The sequence below is a fragment of the Motacilla alba genome, chromosome 26 (assembly GCF_015832195.1).
Source record: "Motacilla alba alba isolate MOTALB_02 chromosome 26, Motacilla_alba_V1.0_pri, whole genome shotgun sequence".
In the NCBI taxonomy this organism is placed as follows: domain Eukaryota; kingdom Metazoa; phylum Chordata; class Aves; order Passeriformes; family Motacillidae; genus Motacilla; species Motacilla alba.
The window spans coordinates 5,361,526-5,378,935 of NC_052041.1; the positions used below are offsets into that span (position 1 = coordinate 5,361,526).

The window sequence follows — 17,410 nt, forward strand, 5'->3', positions numbered from 1 at the left end:
AAAAAAAAAAGAAAAAAAGCAAAGCTGTTTTCATGTAAATGTCCCCGGCAATAAAAGTGAATGAAGAAAGCAACACATCCAAACAAGCAACAGTGCATTTGTGCTAGAGAAGCAAAACTGACTCTAAAAAAGAGAGCTTTATCAACAATTTCCAGAAGGCATCGGCTGCTCTTTAATGCTCCTCGAGGAGCAGCAGAGCTCCTGCTGGACCGGGGCTGCTGCTCCTCTGATCACAGGGCTCCGAACAAGCCGGGCTCGGCACAGCACACTTGAAAACACGAAGCTTGTTTGTTTTCTCAAGCAAACCCTGAGCTGCCTGTCTCTCACCAAACCTGGTGCTTGGTGCTGTTCGCCCCGTTCCTGCTGCGTTTCCCTGGCAGTCCCCACTCCGGGGCTGCTGGAATCAGCCTAAGCCCAGCCCCTGGCACGGCCAAACTCCCCTGAAATCAAGGGCAGATAGTAAAAAGTGTGCTCCATGCCAGGGGATGTGCTTTGCTCCAAAACACACAATATTTAAACGTGCTCATCTGTTGATTGCCAGCGTGAAGGTCAGTGTTTATCTTGCTGTCTTTGCACTTTGGATTACAAACCCTCAGCTGCACTGCCTGTGAAGTCAGAAGGTGCAGCTCTCCCTTTCCCTGCTGGGAACAGAGGGGCAGAGAGCAGCCTGTGTGCCCTTGGAGCTCCCCGCTCTCCCTTCCACTGTACCTGGGCCTTCCAGATATTCCAATTATTTATTTCTCAGTAACGGCCCCGAGCTGCTGGTGTGAAAGGCTCTGCACAAAGAGGAGAAGCAGAGAGGGTCACAGCCTGCTGCCCTCTGCCTTCCAAGCTCTGCAGAATGATTTAGCCCAAATATACTCCAGACCTGCAGCTGGTCTGGGAGCCAGAAGGGGAAGGCTGGGGGAGGGACTCTGCTTCCCTTGCAGCTCCGTTATCCTCTGATTTCACAGAGGCCAGGGCACCCCTGTGCTTGTGCTCGAGGTGCGAGGCCTGAGAGTGAGGAGGGGGAGAGAATCACAGGCTGAGGGGAGGGGAAGGGGCAGAGGGGAGGGGAAGGAGTAGAGGGATGCTCTGTTGGGATGCTGAGTTGGGATGCTCTTTGGGATGCTGAGTTGGGATGTTCTGTTGGGATGCTCTTTGGGATGCTCTGTTGGGATGCTGAGTTGGGATGCTCTGTTGGGATGCTCTTTGGGATGCTGTTGGGATGCCCTTTGGGAAGCTGAGTTGGGATGCTCTGTTGGATGCTCTTTGGGATGCTCTGTTGGATGCTCTTTGGGATGCTCTGCCCTCCCTCTCACCAGCCTGGCTGCGGAGGGCAAACCCTGCCTTTGGCATGTGGAACACCTGGATTTGCCCCTGCGCCTCTCCCTCGCCCTTTCCCCTTTTTCCTTTACCCTCAGCAGCTCCAGGGACCGGCTCCTGTTCTTCCCGGGGTCTGTGACCGGCATCCTCCCCAAGCCAAGTGCAAGCCACGCTCTAAGCTGGTGGCAATGGCCAATTTTTGGGTGCCCTGCTTTCAATGAGCTGGCAGGGGCAGAGGGACCGAGGCAGGACCAGTTCCCACCTCCAGCCCTGGTGCTGCTGCCTCCCAGCTCCCCGGACGCTCGGGCTGGTGTGCCTAAAGCCTGCAGGCAGGTTTATGAGATTAAAGCCCAGCGCACGATAAATAATTTAGCAGCTAACCACAAAACAGCCCTTCCCGTGCCGGGTAGGAGCGAGGCTGTGTGATGTGTACATTCAATTTAAGTGCACATCACTGGCGTGTACACGGCTGCGTTTGATGCAGAGCCGTGTAGGGAGCCAGAGGGAGCAGCAGCAGAGGTGCAGGGCACAGGGGCTGGCTGATGATGAGGCCGCTTTCTAATTATTGCAGCCTTGCCCTGCTGCTGCCTGTGCTCCCCTTTCTGCATCCCCGACCAAGGAACCACAATCCTGAGCCCTCTGCTCCTCCACCAGCTCCTGGCAGGCTCCCCAGTATGAACTGGGAGGGACTGGGGGCCTCTCCCTCAGCTCAGGAGCAAACCCCACGGGGATGGCAGCTGTGCTCACACCCCGGGCAGAGCTCAGCTTCAGGGTTTTCCTGGGTTTTTTTTTGCCCAGGTCACAGCCAGGAAAGCCCATGGCTCCTGCACACCTCAGGGAATTCTGGTGCCAATCCCCTGGGCTGCTGGCAGGGCTGTCTCTGCCTCCCCTCTTCCCAGGCTGGGCTGCCTGCAGAGAGCTCCCCGAAGGAAAAGCAGGGTTCTGCCCACCCCAGCAGCTCGGCAGGGACGGGAAGAGGCTCGTAAAAGGCAGGGGGAGGTGTGGAGGCCACGCATCATAACGGGGGTAAGGGACTCGTGATCACCGGGGATGCTCCGTGGTGGATCCGCCCCAAACCCGGCCGGGTTTTACTGCCGGCAGCAAGAGGCACCCGTGGCCACAGCGAGCTGTAAACTCCGTCAGGGCATGGAGGGAATTGTCACCCACGTATTTTATGAAAAATCCTTTTGCCAGGATTTTTTCTCCTGGGATGCTGAGGGGCCTCAGGAAAGAAAGAAAACCAGTTATTACCTGCTGCTGTGGAATGCAAAAGGTGCATCTTTGACTGGTCCATGTGAAGTGTTTCTACTTAGTGACCAATCAAAGATGCAGCTGGTCTCGGACTCTCTGGGAGTCACAAGATTTTGTTATTTATTTCATTCTATTCTTGTTTAGCTTTCTGATGATTTTTCCTTTCTATTTTTTTAGCACAGTTTTAGCATTTTTAATATAATAGGTATGATAATATAATAAATCAGCCTTCTGAAAAATGGAGTCAAGATTCTCGTCTCCTCCCTCGTCCTGGCTGCCCTGCAAAGACCACAGGGAATGCTCGAGGCAGCACCATCAGACACCCAGGGAAAGCCTCCAGCCATCCCCGCCTCAAACCACGGCCGTGCTGCTCCTCCAGGGCACCTCAGCCCCTGATTGTCCCTAAATCCCAACCTTTTCGCAGCTCAGGGGCTGTGGCAGCGCCCGGGACTCTCCCTGCACATTCCCCCATCTCTCCCGGCACATTTGTGGTTTCCACATTTGTTTTTACTGCCTCGAGGAGGCATTTAGAGAAGCAACATAGCCCGGGCTTCTCACAGTATTTCTTGCCACCCAGGGATTTAAGATCTTACAAATGGACCAAAACCTGTGTTATTTTGACCTCTGAGGATTTTAAAAGCCTGCAGAAAAATATGTTTATAGTAAAGAAAGCATGAACTCCTTGACTCGTGAGTGGGAAGGCAGGAGTGTGACACTGCCCTACCCCCAAAGCCAACAGTACCCAGAACAGCAGCTCCTCCAGCTCCACGCTCCGAGGAGAGCAGGGGCAGGCAGGAAAACCAACAGGAGCTCACCAAAGAGTTTGGAATTTCCTGATATTTTCCACCGAGATCATTTCAAGTAGAAACTCATTACTGAACTTGATGAAAACGTGGTGAAACGGAGGAGGAATAACTTCTGCCTCACTTGATGCTCATAAAAGGGAGATAATGCCTCTGAGAGAAGGTGTGGGGATGAATTCTCTGTGAAATTCAGGATGAAAACCTTGTTTGGATGGGGCGCTGAGCAGCCTGCTCTGGCTGAAGGTGTCCCTGCTCATTGGAGGTCCCCTCCAAGCCGAGCCATGCCACCATTCCAGAGGCAGCGTGGATTCCAGGCAGGATGGATTCCATGGATAAGGCTGCTCAGCACTCACAGCCTCACCAACCCCCCTTGATGTAGAGCTGGGCCAAACGCAATTGCTGCCCTCCAAAATTCCCAGTTGATTTTTCAAGGTGCCTGAACCCGCATGAAAACCCAGAGTCATCCCCATCTCCTGAGCCAAGAAATGAGATTGAAGCAGCCTCCGAGCTCACCTGGCTCCATTTCTCATCCCCAGCATCTCCTGAACACCTGCCCCTTTCCTCTCCAGCAGCTATAAAAATATCTGCCAACTCCCGGCTCTTTTCTGACGTGACTTGCTCTGGCAGGCGCCAGATCCCAGGCCCAGGGAAGGGATGCTGGGGGAGGAGAGGCCGATTTCATGCCATTAAGAGGTGGCAGGGACATTCCTGAGTGCTCAGACCCACAGTCTGGAGGGACTTGGCAGCTCTGCTCCATCTCCAGCCCCAAACACACCCCAGAGCTCTCCCCTGGCTTCCAGCACTTTTCCTCTTCCCTTGCACAAATTCCAATTAATAACATTCCAACTTCTGGCTGCGAAAAATAATAAATGTGAGGGACCGTGGGGCATTCTGGGGACCCTTTTCAGCACAGATGAAGCAAGGGGGGATTACTTTCTGAGGCTGGAAAATCCTTGTTTAGGGAGACAATAAATCCCAGCTCCTCCAACCACAGCAGCAAGTGCACTACTGAACAAGCACCCCCTTATTTCACATCACTGGGCAAAAATCAGGCTTTTTTTCCTCAGACTTTTCAATTAAACAACTTCTCCAGCCAAACAAGAACCGTCTGCCCTCTCCCAGCTCTGCTGGGACGTGGGGATCTGCGCTCCGAGGGTGATGGATTGACCACGGAGCCAGCAGAGCCCCTGACCTCCCAACCTCCAGCTAAAACCAGACAAATCCTTGGGAAGGCGCCTGCAAATGGATGGTTTTCATCTGCTCAATAACAGCCTGGTGTCCTCTTGGCTTCTCCACAGGCTGATGCAACCGAGTTTTTCCTGGAGTGTCGCGGGGCGCGGGGGCGATAATGAAGGATAAATCACCGGGATGAGATAACACCCATAAAATGAAGTCATCTAAGGACAGGTTGGGACATATATATTTCATTGTGAAAGACCTCCTTTATTCCCACTAATGGAACAAATTAAATCAGCCAAGCTGAATAAAACTCTCACGTCCCAAGACGTAACAAGGCACTTAAAAGTTCTGCGTTCCTCTGGCGGCGCAACCCAATGGCTCACGGCTGTCCCTTGGAAAAGTGCAGGAGCAAGGACAGAGTTCGGGAATTCTGCGGGTGACAGGAGTGTGTTGCCATCGTGAAGAGAGTGCCAGCACCGTGCATTTCTCTGTGGCACTCTGAGCAGACCCTGAGCAGCTCTCTGGGGTGACCTCACACCCTGGGATGGATTCGAGCCGCGTCCAGTGCAGCTGCCCCTGGGACAGTGTCACAGGTGGCCAGGACAACAGTGACGGCCCTTTTCCAGGAGAACCGGGGGTGATTTCATCCACACACTTTATCCTTCACCTCAGGGCACCTGAAATAACCGCACCTGGGCCCTTGCCTGCAGCACTGCAACACCTCCACATCTCCAAGCACACAAATCAAAGCCTTATCACCACTGAGCAACTCAGCGCTGGGTGAAACCCAGGAACAACGTCACTGTTGCAGCTTTTCCCTCACCTCTACCACCCAGGAGCATTCCCAGCCCGTGGGAAGGCAGGCAAGGCTGCAGGAACTGCATTTTTCCTACAGCCAGCATAAACAGCGTGATGGAAAAGTAATACCTAGATGGCGACTGGCAGGCAGAGCTGAGACATTTATTTATTCTTGATCACAAACAATGTCCTGCATTGACAAGCTGAATGAAGGGCACTTCACTGATTTATTAGACCTAATAAGAAACAGACCTCTCGGGATGAAATACAAGATTGATTTTTAGTGGTGAGCCTCGCTGCCATTCCAGGCTCCGAGCTCAGGCTGATGAGATGGAACCAGGCGTGCACAGGGACACGGGGCTGACACAGCTCTGCTGGGCCGGGGGGACAAATGGGGGGATTGCCACGGGGAAGGGGAGATGGGATGGAAACACAGCAATAACAGCCCTGCATGCTGCTCTTTTCTCCCTGCCACCCTCCTCTCTCCCACTGAGGCCGTGGATCCCCAGAGCAGCAAACCACTGGGAAGTTCAAGGGCAGCTCTGGTGGGAAACCTCTGAGCCAGACCCTCCCCACAAACCTGCCTTCCAGAGGAGCCCCTCTCAGCACAGCCAGTGCAATTTCCACATCAGGCTCAGCACCTCCCGGGCACACCGCATGAGCCGAGTTCCGTGGATGCCGTTTTCCATCAGGAAAAAGCCAACTAGCACAGCAGTGCTTAGCTTGAGGCCCTATTAATAGCAGTTCTAATTATATGGCTGCACATTTAATTCATGGCAATGATTAGTGTCAAAATCAAAGGCATCACACATCAATATTGATAGAATTGTATGAAGCCCATAAACAGAACAAGCAAGCTGACACATCTCCCCCCAGCACTTAGTTGCTGTTAACTGTTGCATTAATGTCCCTTCTCATTTTGCTTGATGGAAATGGTTTCATTGGAGGAATCCCTGACTCTGCATGGTTGTGTCTCCAACATGGGCCCCTTTCCCCCTTCTTCCCACAGCCAGGTGCTTTGGAGGGAGAGCAGGAGGGAGAATTTCACCCCACGTACCTGTGCCTGAGCCACAGGGCCACAGCATCAGCAGCATTTGCTTTTCACCCTTCCTGGGGAGCGGAACCAGCGGGAGCTGGGAATGTGGCAGGAGCACTGAGGTGAGCAGCTAAAGGCAGGAGGACACCAGAGGGGTATCCCAGTAAGGAATCGTCACTGGGGGAGCACAGGCAAATCTGAAAGATTTCAGAGCCATCTCCCTGACTTTCCTCCAGCTACACGAAAATGCCTTCCCTGAAAGCCCAGACGGAGCCAGCAGCTTGTTTCCAAAGGAAATCAACAGCTGTGGGCGAGGGAATAGGTGTGACAAAGCTCTCAGACATTAATTGTGTGGGTAGATCTGAGACGGAGGAGGACAAGGAGGAGATCAGGTGGAAAAGGCGTCTGCACGAGTCCCTGGCACTTACAGAGGTGCTGAACGTTTCCACCATCATTTCACAGATGGGGAAGGAGAGATAAGGAGAGTCCTTAGCATCCTGAGCACTCCCTGACTTCAAGACGTGTCTGGTTATCTTGGAACAGGCACAAAACCCAGAGACAACCTGTTAACGTCCCTCCTCTGCAGCCAGAGCCCCTCAGCTCGGTGCAGAGCTGCTTCCTACGCCTCACCTGGGCTCCCTCAGGCCATGGGAAAGATAATCCCACGTGTCAAAGGGGGGAAAAATCTGCTAAAGGTGTAGACAGAGCAGGGAGAGAGAGAACAGCATCCTCAGCCCCACACAGGGGAGGACGGGACCAGGATTGTTCCAGTTAATTACAGGGGGATGGATCCCAGCAGCTGCAGGCAGCTCTGCTGTTAAATGAGGGCAGGTGCCATGAAAAACTGACTGTAGTGAATGTCTGGGATGAATTTACTTCAGAGAGGGGCCAATTTTCATCCAACAGATGCAGGATTGCAGGTGAAGGATTCCACAGCCCTCCCTCTGGACAGCGGAGCACGAATAGATTAACTTTGCATCAGAAAGCGTTCGGTGCAGACTAGCACCAGGAATTAAACCCTGCTGGAGAGACTGCTGCTTCTGTAATCCTCCATAATTCATGGAAGAAGCCCGTAAATACCTCGTGTGCGGGCACAGGCTCCTGGCTGTTGCTGCCTCCGAAAGAGGAGCCTCCCCTGTCCCCAAACCCTGCCCACAGCGAGCACCAGGCTGCATCCCGGGCTGCATCCCCAGCCCCGGGCTTGGCACAAGCGTTTGGGATGTGCTGAGGGCTCCTCTCCTTCCATTTAGCTAAAAAAACCCCGGCTCTCCCCTGAGCCACGGCACGGGAAGCAGGCAAGAGGAGGGCTCTGCTTTACAAGCTCCCTCTCCCCCACGTTCAAAATTGCCCCACTGACACTCGAGAGGCACCAGGGAGGCACCTAATTTACTACTACTCAGCACTAGTAAAGTGCTGGATGAATATTAATGAACTGATGTAATTAAAATGATGCAGACATTCAAGTGCAGTATCTGCCTGTCCTTGTATCTTCCTGGATAGATGAGGAAGAAATTCCCTGCTGCTTAAGGACTCAAAAAATTAACAGCCTGCTGTTGATTACATTTATTAACTCTTTCCCTGGCACGAAGGAGCAGGGGCTGCATTTAACAGGTTCACCTAATGCTGTCATTTAGAGCTGAGGTTAATTGGAAGGGTCTCAGCTTGCCACAGCAGCAGCTCCAGGGCTGTTTTTGCTGGAGCTGGATCAGACCCTCTGCTGAGCTGGCTTCCAGCTGCAGCTCCAGCTCCAGCGGCCAGCAAGGGCTCTCACACACCTCTGCTCACAGCCCAAGGCAACTTCCAAACTTGTTTTAAATACAGAACTCCTCTGAGAGTTCCCTTCCAACTCAGAATATTCTGGGATTTTGTGACTCAGAAGCGGCAAAATCCCAGCTGGGCTCAAAGGCCTAAAAGTCATTCGAGGTCAGGTTGGACAGGGCTTGAAGCAACCCGGGCTAGTGGAAGGTGTCCTTGCCCATGTCCCTGCCAACCCAGAAACATTCTGTGACTCTCACCTGAGCCCCACCAACCCCCCCTCGGTGTTTGTGCTGCAGAGGACAGGAATGTTCCAGGGCTGATCAATCATCCAGCAGGAGGGAAGAGGCACAGGGAAGCAGCAGGACTCTGCCCCAGGCTTGGTTCCAAAAGCAGCCACATTAACCCATTCCTGTCTCTCCGTGACCAAAATCCTGCCAGCACCAGCAGCTCCAAAGGCTTTGTCACTTACAGTCCACCCCAGCTGCAGAAGGATTGCTGGGAAACAAAACCGTTGCACGATTTCCATCTGACCTCCTTTGGTTCCTTTCCCAGGACCATCCTGCAGCAGCTTCAACTTCACCTTTCCCAAAACTCGGCACTCCAAAACAAACCACACCAACAACACTGAGAGCTGAACTCTGCCTCTCCAACACCAGGCTGTGACCCTAACCTGCCATTCCCACTCCTGCTTCACTCCCAGTTCCCCACTGGGAAACTCCCGTGAGATGCAGCGGCAGTGAGGCGCATCAGAGCGTCCCGAGAGGGACAAACGCAGCTCCTGGCTCTCCACGGCCACGGACAGGGCTCACCTTCTTCAGCCTGCCCGTCTTGGTGCCCACGAAGACCACGCTGTAGCCGTTGTAGACGTAGGAGGCCACGGAGGTCATGCGGTCGCGGCTGGAGGTGAAGAGCGTCACCCCCTCCACGGGCACCGAGCCCCCCAGGGGCTGGTTGATGTCCAGCCCACAGAAGTTGTCATCGATGGGGACTGGCTGGAAAGACAAGGTTTGGGGCAGCAGTGAGTGACACAGAGCCCAGGGAGGCCGCACGCACTCGGGGTGGTGTGGAGGGAGCTGGCGGTGCTGGCAGCAGGGTGGGGGCCACCAACGTGTCACCCCCTGCGAGCTCCAGCCACCCTCCCCTGGGCTCCTGCAGCTTCCAGAGCCTGGGCTGGGAGTGACAAAGACTCCCAGGAAGCTGCACACCTTTATTCCGCCTTAACACCATCCCTTCCCTCCTTGTCATCTCACTGTAGGATGAGAGCGTGGATTAACGGGGAAGAGCGCTCTGAATTTAGGGAAACTGAGGCACAGACAGACCCATCCTGCTCCGCAAACTCGTGTTCCATTGGGGCAGGGATTGAACCCGGCTCTCGAGGGCTCCCACAGCCAACACCCAGCTCATCCTTACCGCTTTGGTGCACTGGACATCCTTGCCCAGCAGCCAGTTGAGCTCCAGGTTGCCCTCGCCCTGGTAGCAGGACTGCAGGCGCTCCTTGATGTGGGCGTTGACGGTGCGGATGGGGAAGGCGCAGAGCGCGGAGTCGTCGGGCGGGTGGTGGTACTGCTTCTGCCCCTTGGAGAAGATGGCAAAGAGCACGTCCTCCTGCGCCGTGATGTTGAGGGCCCTGGCCAGCACCTCCCCCGGCTTGGACAGGTAGGCAGCCTGCAGCAGCCGGTACTCCGTGTCGCCCTTGACGCAGCCGAAGGGCAGGGACACGTACGAGTGGAACTTGGGGTCGTCCTTGCACAGGCGGACGATGCGCGAGGTGTAGAAGAGGTCGCTGGCGGAGTTGATGGAGACGCCCTCGGGGGTCTCCGGTTGCACCGTCAGAAAATACACAAAGTTGCCGCTGGCGAAGCCGTAGATGTAAAAAATGTCAAAGTGCGAAACCAGGGCCAGCGTGTCCGAGGGGATTTTGATGAGGGACGAAACAAAGTCACTGTGGAGCTCGTAATCCAACATCGCCGACGACTCCGGGTCCCGGGGCAGCTTGCGGCTGGACAGGGTGGGGAAGTAATCCTGCTTGCCATCCACCGCCGTGCCGATGAAGAGCTTCCCGTCCTCGCCCTCGGAGCGCACGATCACGCCGTACATGGTGCCCGTTTTGTTGACGCTGGAGAGGTAGTGCTCCTTCTTGTGCGAGGGCTCCACCAGGATGAAGAGGTCGTCGAGGCGCAGCAGCTTGCAGACGCCCTGGTAGAGGCTGCCGCAGGCCAGCAGCCGGTTCTCGGAGTAGTCGATGATGAGCAGCTTGTTGACGTTGTTGGTGAGCGTGAGGACCTCGCTGCACGGCTGCACGATGAGGGGCGGGTAGCAGGATTTGTTGTCCTCCTCGGGACCGGTTTTGTGAGCCACCAGAATGGTCAGGTTCCCCGAAAGCTTGTACACCCTGTTGATGGCCCCCACGTAGACGGCGCCGGTGGCCCGGTGCACCGCCAGGTGGTTGAACGTCCAGTCCCGGTTCTCCGAGTGGAAAGTGTTGAAGGAGGCATTGCTGGACACGTCCCGGGAGAGCGATGCCAGGAAGAGGCAGAGCAGAGCCACTGAGCAGCCATCAGAGTGCAGTACCCGAGGCCAGGTCCTCCTCTGATCCATCCTGGGAAAGGCAAGCTCCGTGTCCCCCGCGCGTGTCCTGAGCCCCGGCAATGTCCCTCACATGGTTCTGTGGAGAGAAGAACCACGCAGAGCCAAGGATTAGATCCCGTGTGCCCTGCAGATAAAATTCAAAGGAGGCTTTCTAATTACACAGTCCTTGAGATAAAGGGAGGATGTCTCTAAGCACAACGAGAATTAAGCGAGTCCACAACTTAGTGGAGAGCGGTTCAGGCTTGATGCTTTGCCACTTGTTTCAGCCCCTGCATCTTAATTTGTGGTGGGGTTTGGCTGTTCAGAACACGCTCTGCTCAGACAGGGAGGGGAGAATCAGCTCCAGCCCAAGACAAAGCCCGCGGCTCACAGCCCCAGCCACCCATCTGCAATCTTGGCTGAAAGGATGTCTCCTGCGGGGTGTGTTGCTGGAAGCAGCAGAGGAAATAAGAGCTGTTCTTTACCTTTAAACCCTCTCTGATTTAATTTGGGAACCTGAGGAAGAAGCCCCGTGCAGGCAAGCTCATTGAGCACACACTGAGGATGCTGACACCTCCCCTCAGACCCTCCCCAGAGCCAGAAGTGCCTCTCAAGCAGATGCTTCTTAGGCAGGAGCTCCTTCACAAGGTACTTTCCTGCCAAAAAGCAGCTGCCACCAAGGTGGGAGCACGTGTTAGATCAGCCACCAAACCCTGCCAGCAGGGGAGAGACCACCAGTCTAGAGCAGCTTGCTTGACCTCACCACGGAGGTGTCTGAGTGCGAGAAAACCACCACGAAGTTCTCCTTTATCCCAAATTACGCATTCCTTACGTGCTCCAGGCTGGGCAGGCAAAGGAACCACTTCAGAGACATCCTCCCTCACCTCGGGGTCAGCCCAGCCCTGGGAAGAGGCTGAGGACGAGGCACCCCTCTGCACCCAGCGTGTCCCACCCACCCCACGGCAGCCCTGCCCTCTGCAGCTCCGAGCCCCTGCTGCTGCTGCTCCTGGTCAGGTTTATTTCGATTCCCTGCAATTCCCGGCGCTGCCGAGGCGCTCCGAGCCGCGGGTGTCACCAGCAGCCGCTCTTTAGGCTCGTTCCCACCGGGAGCCGGAGACGGCTGTTCCTGAGAGGTGACAAAGGAGCTCTGTCCCTGCGCTGTGCCGCTGACAGGAGACACGACAGGAGAGGCAGCCCTAATGGCTTTCTCATTCTGCTCAGGGACACATTCCCCCAGCTGCTTCCCTCTCGCTGCCAGGCTCGGCGTTCCCACCTTGGCTGCGGCAGTTTGTCTGTCCTGGGGAGGACAGGGACCCTGCCACCCTCCCGGCGTGCTGGGCACAGAGCAGCTGCTCCTGCTGCCCTCCCCACAGCCACAGCAGCACCAGGCTCTTGCCACATTTCCGAGTGATCACCCCAGTGCCATCCCCTGGGCCGGGATCTTCCCAAATGGCACAGACCAAAGGGCTCCCGGCACCTGGGGGTGTCCTTTCCGTGCTGGTGACACATGTGGGGCACGGGGGTCTCAGAGCAGCTTTGCCTGCAGCCCCGCAGTGCCCCAGGTCCTGGGACATGCTCCTCTGGTTCAAGGGGAGCCCCAAAAGGGAGAGACCCCACAGAGAACAGGGAGGCCCTGCCAGAGAGCCCTGCACACACAATTTTCCTGCTCTGCAGCTTCCAGCTCTTAAAAAGTTGTTCCACTGCAAAGTGAGACAAGGACAGTGCAGGCTGGAAATGAATGCATTTAAATAACGTGTGGGTCCACAGCAGTTTCAGGTCTTTTTCAGCAGCATTTCCATCCCAAACCCAGCACGAGGGGCAGCAGAGCTGGCAGCTGGGAGCCAGCCTCGCTGGCGCAGGGCACTGGCAGGGCACTCACGAGCAGCCACTGCCAAGGGCAAGAGAGATCACCCAGGAAGGAGAATCTGCCTCTCAAACATGATCTGAACGTGACAGACTGGCCACGAGCTGCCATCCTCCCCAGCCCTGCCTGTGTCACCCCGGGGCAGCTCCTGTCCCCAGGGCTGGGGGACAAGGGCAGGGTGCAGGGGTGAGCAGCGCCCAGCAGCGCAGACACCAAAGCCAGAGGAACCCGCTCCCTGGGAGGCTTAGCTGGATTTTGGGGAGGAATTCTTGGCTCAAAGAGCAGGCGGAGGCTGGCAGAGGTTGCCAGCTGTGGCTGCCACATTCCCTGAAGTGCCCAAGGCCAGGTTGGATGAGGTTTGGAGCAGCCTGGGATGGGGGAAGGTGTCCCTGCCCAGGGCAGGGGTGGCCCTGGATGAGCTTCAAGGTCCCTTCCAACCCAAACCATCCCTGTGGAGGAGGCCAAACACCTGGGGAGTTAAACACCAGCAGAATGGGTGACCTTAACTCTGATCCTTAATACCATTTGATCATTAATTTTCCCTCTCTTTCTTTTTTCTTTTCTTTTTCTTTTTTTTTTTTCTGAAGAGAGTTTTAAAATACAGCCTCAGAAGCAATCTGCAGCTATTAGTAACGCAAGGTGAAAGCGAGAGTAAATTCAGGGACACAATATAAACCCAAGCAGCTGAAAGGCCTCAATTAGGCTGAAAGGAGTTATCTGGTATTTAAATAATTATTAGATTGAAGGAATAATCACAGGTCTGAGCCGATTTTTTTCCCCCACTGTCATCCTAATGGGGACTATAATATTATTATTCAAATGCCCATGATTCTCATTGAGGGGGGAAGAAAAAAGGGCTCATTTAATCTCCATGCGACAGGGCTTCAGGAGGCACCATTAGTCATTTCTCTCATTTCAGCTGTCACTCACTCACGGGCGCCACAGTTTGTCATTAGTGGCATTTTGTGCAGACCTAAAAAAAACACAAAACAAAAAACCCCCCCAAAAAAAAAAAAAAAAAGAATTAAAGCCAAAACAACAAGAGAATCTCCTGTGGCACATGACGGCTCAAAGGCACAATTCTGATGTCACCGGTGTGGCAGCTGTGTTTGCCTGGTGGTGAGGGGGCTTTTCTTTGGGGGTGGGGTTGCTCTGGTGAGCAGTGATTTACTCTCAGCACGGCTGGGCCCTCACCCATCGCCCCTGCTCCCTCAGCTCCTGTTTCCTGGGATATTTCACCCCTCTGGCTGTGCCCCAGCACCTCCAGGACACAGCAAACACCCCCAGCGCCTCCCTGACCCCAGAACCTGCACTGACCCCACAGCCTCACCCCTTCCCTCATGCTCACCCCCACCCTCCCAGCCCCACAAGCTTTCCCTGCCCGTCCTTTTTGTGTCCCTGTGCCTCCCCCTGCCCAGAGGCCACCAGGGGCCCCAGCACCCACAGGGGGAGCAGACTGGGCCATAAATCCCACGCTGGCTTTGTGGGGGCTGTGATCCTGAGCAGACCCTCGTGAGGAATGTCAGAGCTGGCCAGGAGGGGCTGGGATTGCTCTGGAAACTGGGGGTGGTCCTGCGCTTTTTGCTGTTTACAGCCCCATAAGATTCATGGCTGGGAGTGGGGACAGTGGCACTGCCCTCCCTGGGGGTCACCAGGCTGTGACACCCCAGCACTGCCCCAGGGTCACCACACTGTCACCCCCAGCACTGCCCCAGGGTGACCAGGCTGTCACCCCCAGCACTGCCCCAGGGTGACCAGGCTGTGACACCCCCAGCACTGCCCCAGGGTGACCAGGCTGTGACACCCCCAGCACTGCCCCAGGGTCACCAGGCTGTCACCCCCAGCACTGCCCCAGGGTCACCAGGCTGTGACACCCCAGCACTGCCCCAGGGTGACCAGGCTGTGACACCCCAGCACTGCCCCAGGGTCACCAGGAGGGCAGGCTGCAGGTGACAAACCCACAGGCAGGACAGACCCTCGGGCCCAGCCTCAGCCTTTCCCCTCCTGTTGGCTCCCTTGCGGGTCTGGGATTGAGGGGAAAGCCCCGAGTTTGGCCATTTCCCTGCAGCAAGAGGGAACACAGATGCTGGGCCCTCCTCCCTCCTGCAGCACGTTGGGAATTCTCCTGTGAAACCTTTCCAGGCCCTGAGGCTGCTGCAGTGATTGATCCCCTCGAAGGAGTGACACTCAGCACACATTTGTCAGCTACGGAGGAAGACCTCGCAATAATTAATTGGGTTTGGGTTTAATTAGGCAAAAAGTCCGAGCCAAAGCGTCTGATGGAAGCTTCTCCAAGCCCTGGGATGTTTCCAGCGTGGATCAGAGGGCTGGTGCTCAGTGCTGCCTCTTTGGCCAGGCCACCACAGCCAGAGGAGCCCCACGGCACCCCAGAGCCTGTCCCCAAGGGAAGTTACTGGGAGCTTGGTGTGGATCATTGGAATTCTGTAACACGGAGCCACGAGGATGGCTCCTACCACCTCTCCTTGGCCTTTTTTATTTACTATTTTGACTCCAACAACAATAAGAACAAGCTGTATATCACCAGTGAGGAGCCTGGAGTCCGCTCTGAGGTTTCTCCAGAGGTTTTCCCACAGGGATGACAAATAACAAAAACACAACCTGAACCCTTTGGGTGTTGAACCTTTTCCTAAAACACAACCTGAACCCTTTGGGTTTTGAACCTTTTCCTAAAACACAACCTGAACCCTTTGGGTTTTGGACCAAAATCCAGCCTCCTGGCTCGCCCTGCCCCTGCTCTGCTGGCAGCCAGGGCTCAGCCGTGCCAGGAGCTGTGCCCCCCTTCCCTGGGGCTGCTCCTTCCCAGGGATGGCATTCCACAGCCCGGCAGCGTTCTGAGAAAGAGTTAAGAGGGCAAAGCACAGCATTGTGATTATTGCTTCCTCCAGGCCTGGGACAAGGAAGAGGAGGGGAAGAACAGAACCCAGCCACCAAAAGGCATTTCCCTGATAACAAACATCACAGCAATTATGCACAAAATTTGTCCAGAGCCCAGATATTTGTTTATACAGCACACACTGTGCAAAGCTCTCCCCTCCACCTCCCTCCTGTGCACACACATCCCAACGGGTCCGGAGGAACAGAAAAGCCAGGGAGGGCCCTGCCTAAGCCCCAGGTTTGGAGGACAAGGACGCAGCACGTCCAGTGCCACCCCTGGCGCTGTCCCACATTTGCTGGACAGGCCTGGACAAGTTGTGCTCCTCGGTCCCCATGCCCAGGGGGATCCAGAGCAGCAGCACAGCTGTGGCTGTCACCCAGCTGCGCCTCACAGCTGGAATCAGTTAACCCAGCAGCCCCACAGGGCTTCCAGGAGAACGCACAGCCCAGCCCGGACACATCAGACACCTTCTCCTGTCCCCACACTTGACACCTGCCCTGTGAGCACCCGCAGCTGGCAGCCCCTGGGCTGGAGTGCGCTGCTGAGAAACAGCTCATCAATGACCTGCCTCGGAGAGGGGAGCTGGCTTCACTCCCCAGGCAGTCCCCCAGGACAGGCTCAGCACAGCCTGGCGTGCTCAGCACGGAGCAGAGCACAGCCTGCCCCCCCCGGCTGCCTTGAAGTCTGACACCGAGGGGAAATTTAACACTTCTGAGGTTTCACGGCTGGTCTAGTCAAGTTTTGGGGAGGCTGGGGTTCAGGCAAAGCTGTGTAAACAGGTCATGGCGCTGGGTGATGTTGAAAGAGTGAAGTTGGACGGAGAGCTCTGTGTGTAACAGCCTCCTGCTGCAAGGCCCAGCTGTTAGAGCCATCACTGCAGTGTGTTCTCTAAAGAGTCCTCAAGGACGCCCAGAAACAGAATCCACAACCCCTCCAGGCAATCGAGGTCAGTTTTGTGTGCCTCAGAAAGTGCTTTTTCTGGTTTCCTACCTGAGTCCTGATGGACTGAGCTTTATCCACCTCTCCTCCAGTGCACCTGAGCATCGTTTGATTATTCATGGGCTTTATTCCCAACAAAATGGAATTTAATGGCTGCTGACCTTAGGTGCCAGCAGATTAAACGATGGAATGATTTGCCCAAGGCTAAGCAAAAGGTCCCAGTGGCAAGGCAGGGAGTTTTATCTCCCGAGCCCCAGCCCAGCCCCGTGTCCCCAGGTGACATCCAGCTGCAGTTTATTACAAGAGAATATTACAGAGCAGCACGAGGGAGGATCACAGAGCGGCCACCGAGCTGCAGGAGAAAAATAAGCAGCAGCTTCTCCTGGCCTCAATCCAAGCACACCACAGGCAAGTGAAGAGCCCCAGCTTCAAATTAAATGGGTCCCCAGCCACTCCATTAAACAGAGATGGTGCAGCAGAGCTCCTTGGGCTGTGGCAGCCCCGTGCAGCGAGCGCCGTGCGTTATCCTGCTGTATTTACACAGCGGCCACAGCGCTGGTACCTCAGGGCAACAAACCCGGAAACAAACCTGGAAACAAACCTGGAAACAAACCCGGAAACAAACCCGGAAACAAACCCGGGAACAAACCTGGAAACAAAACTGGAAACAAACCCGGAAACAAACCCGGAAACAAACCCGGAAACAAACCTGGAAACAAAACTGGAAACAAACCCGGAAACAAATCCGGAAACAAACCTGGAAACAAACCCGGAAACAAACCTGGAAACAAACCCGGAGATGGGGCATTGGTTCCAACTCACTTCTGAGAGGCTGAGTCCCCCCGGTGAGCGCTGGATCTCTCTCAGCCAGCGGTGCTGGGGTTGTGGGGACCTCTGGGCATGGTTGGTGGGGCTCCCTGACCCTCCAGAATGGGTTTATCGCCTGGGATCAGCACCAAGCTGGGTTTATCTCCCAGGATCAGCACCCAACCGGGTTTATCTCCCAGGATCAG

General features: G+C 55.4%; 1 protein-coding gene across 1 annotated transcript in view; it reads right to left on the bottom strand.

Moving 5' to 3' along the window:
* PLXNA2 (plexin A2) overlaps nt 1-17,410 on the bottom strand; it is a 134,409-nt gene that overhangs the window by 105,344 nt on the left and 11,655 nt on the right. The window contains exons 2-3 of the mRNA XM_038162569.1: nt 9,541-10,795; nt 8,940-9,122 (exon numbers count right to left, since the gene is read on the bottom strand). Of these exons, the coding sequence (XP_038018497.1) occupies nt 8,940-9,122; nt 9,541-10,728 (1,371 nt within the window). The 5' untranslated portion in view covers nt 10,729-10,795. The remainder of the gene's footprint in view (nt 1-8,939; nt 9,123-9,540; nt 10,796-17,410) is intronic.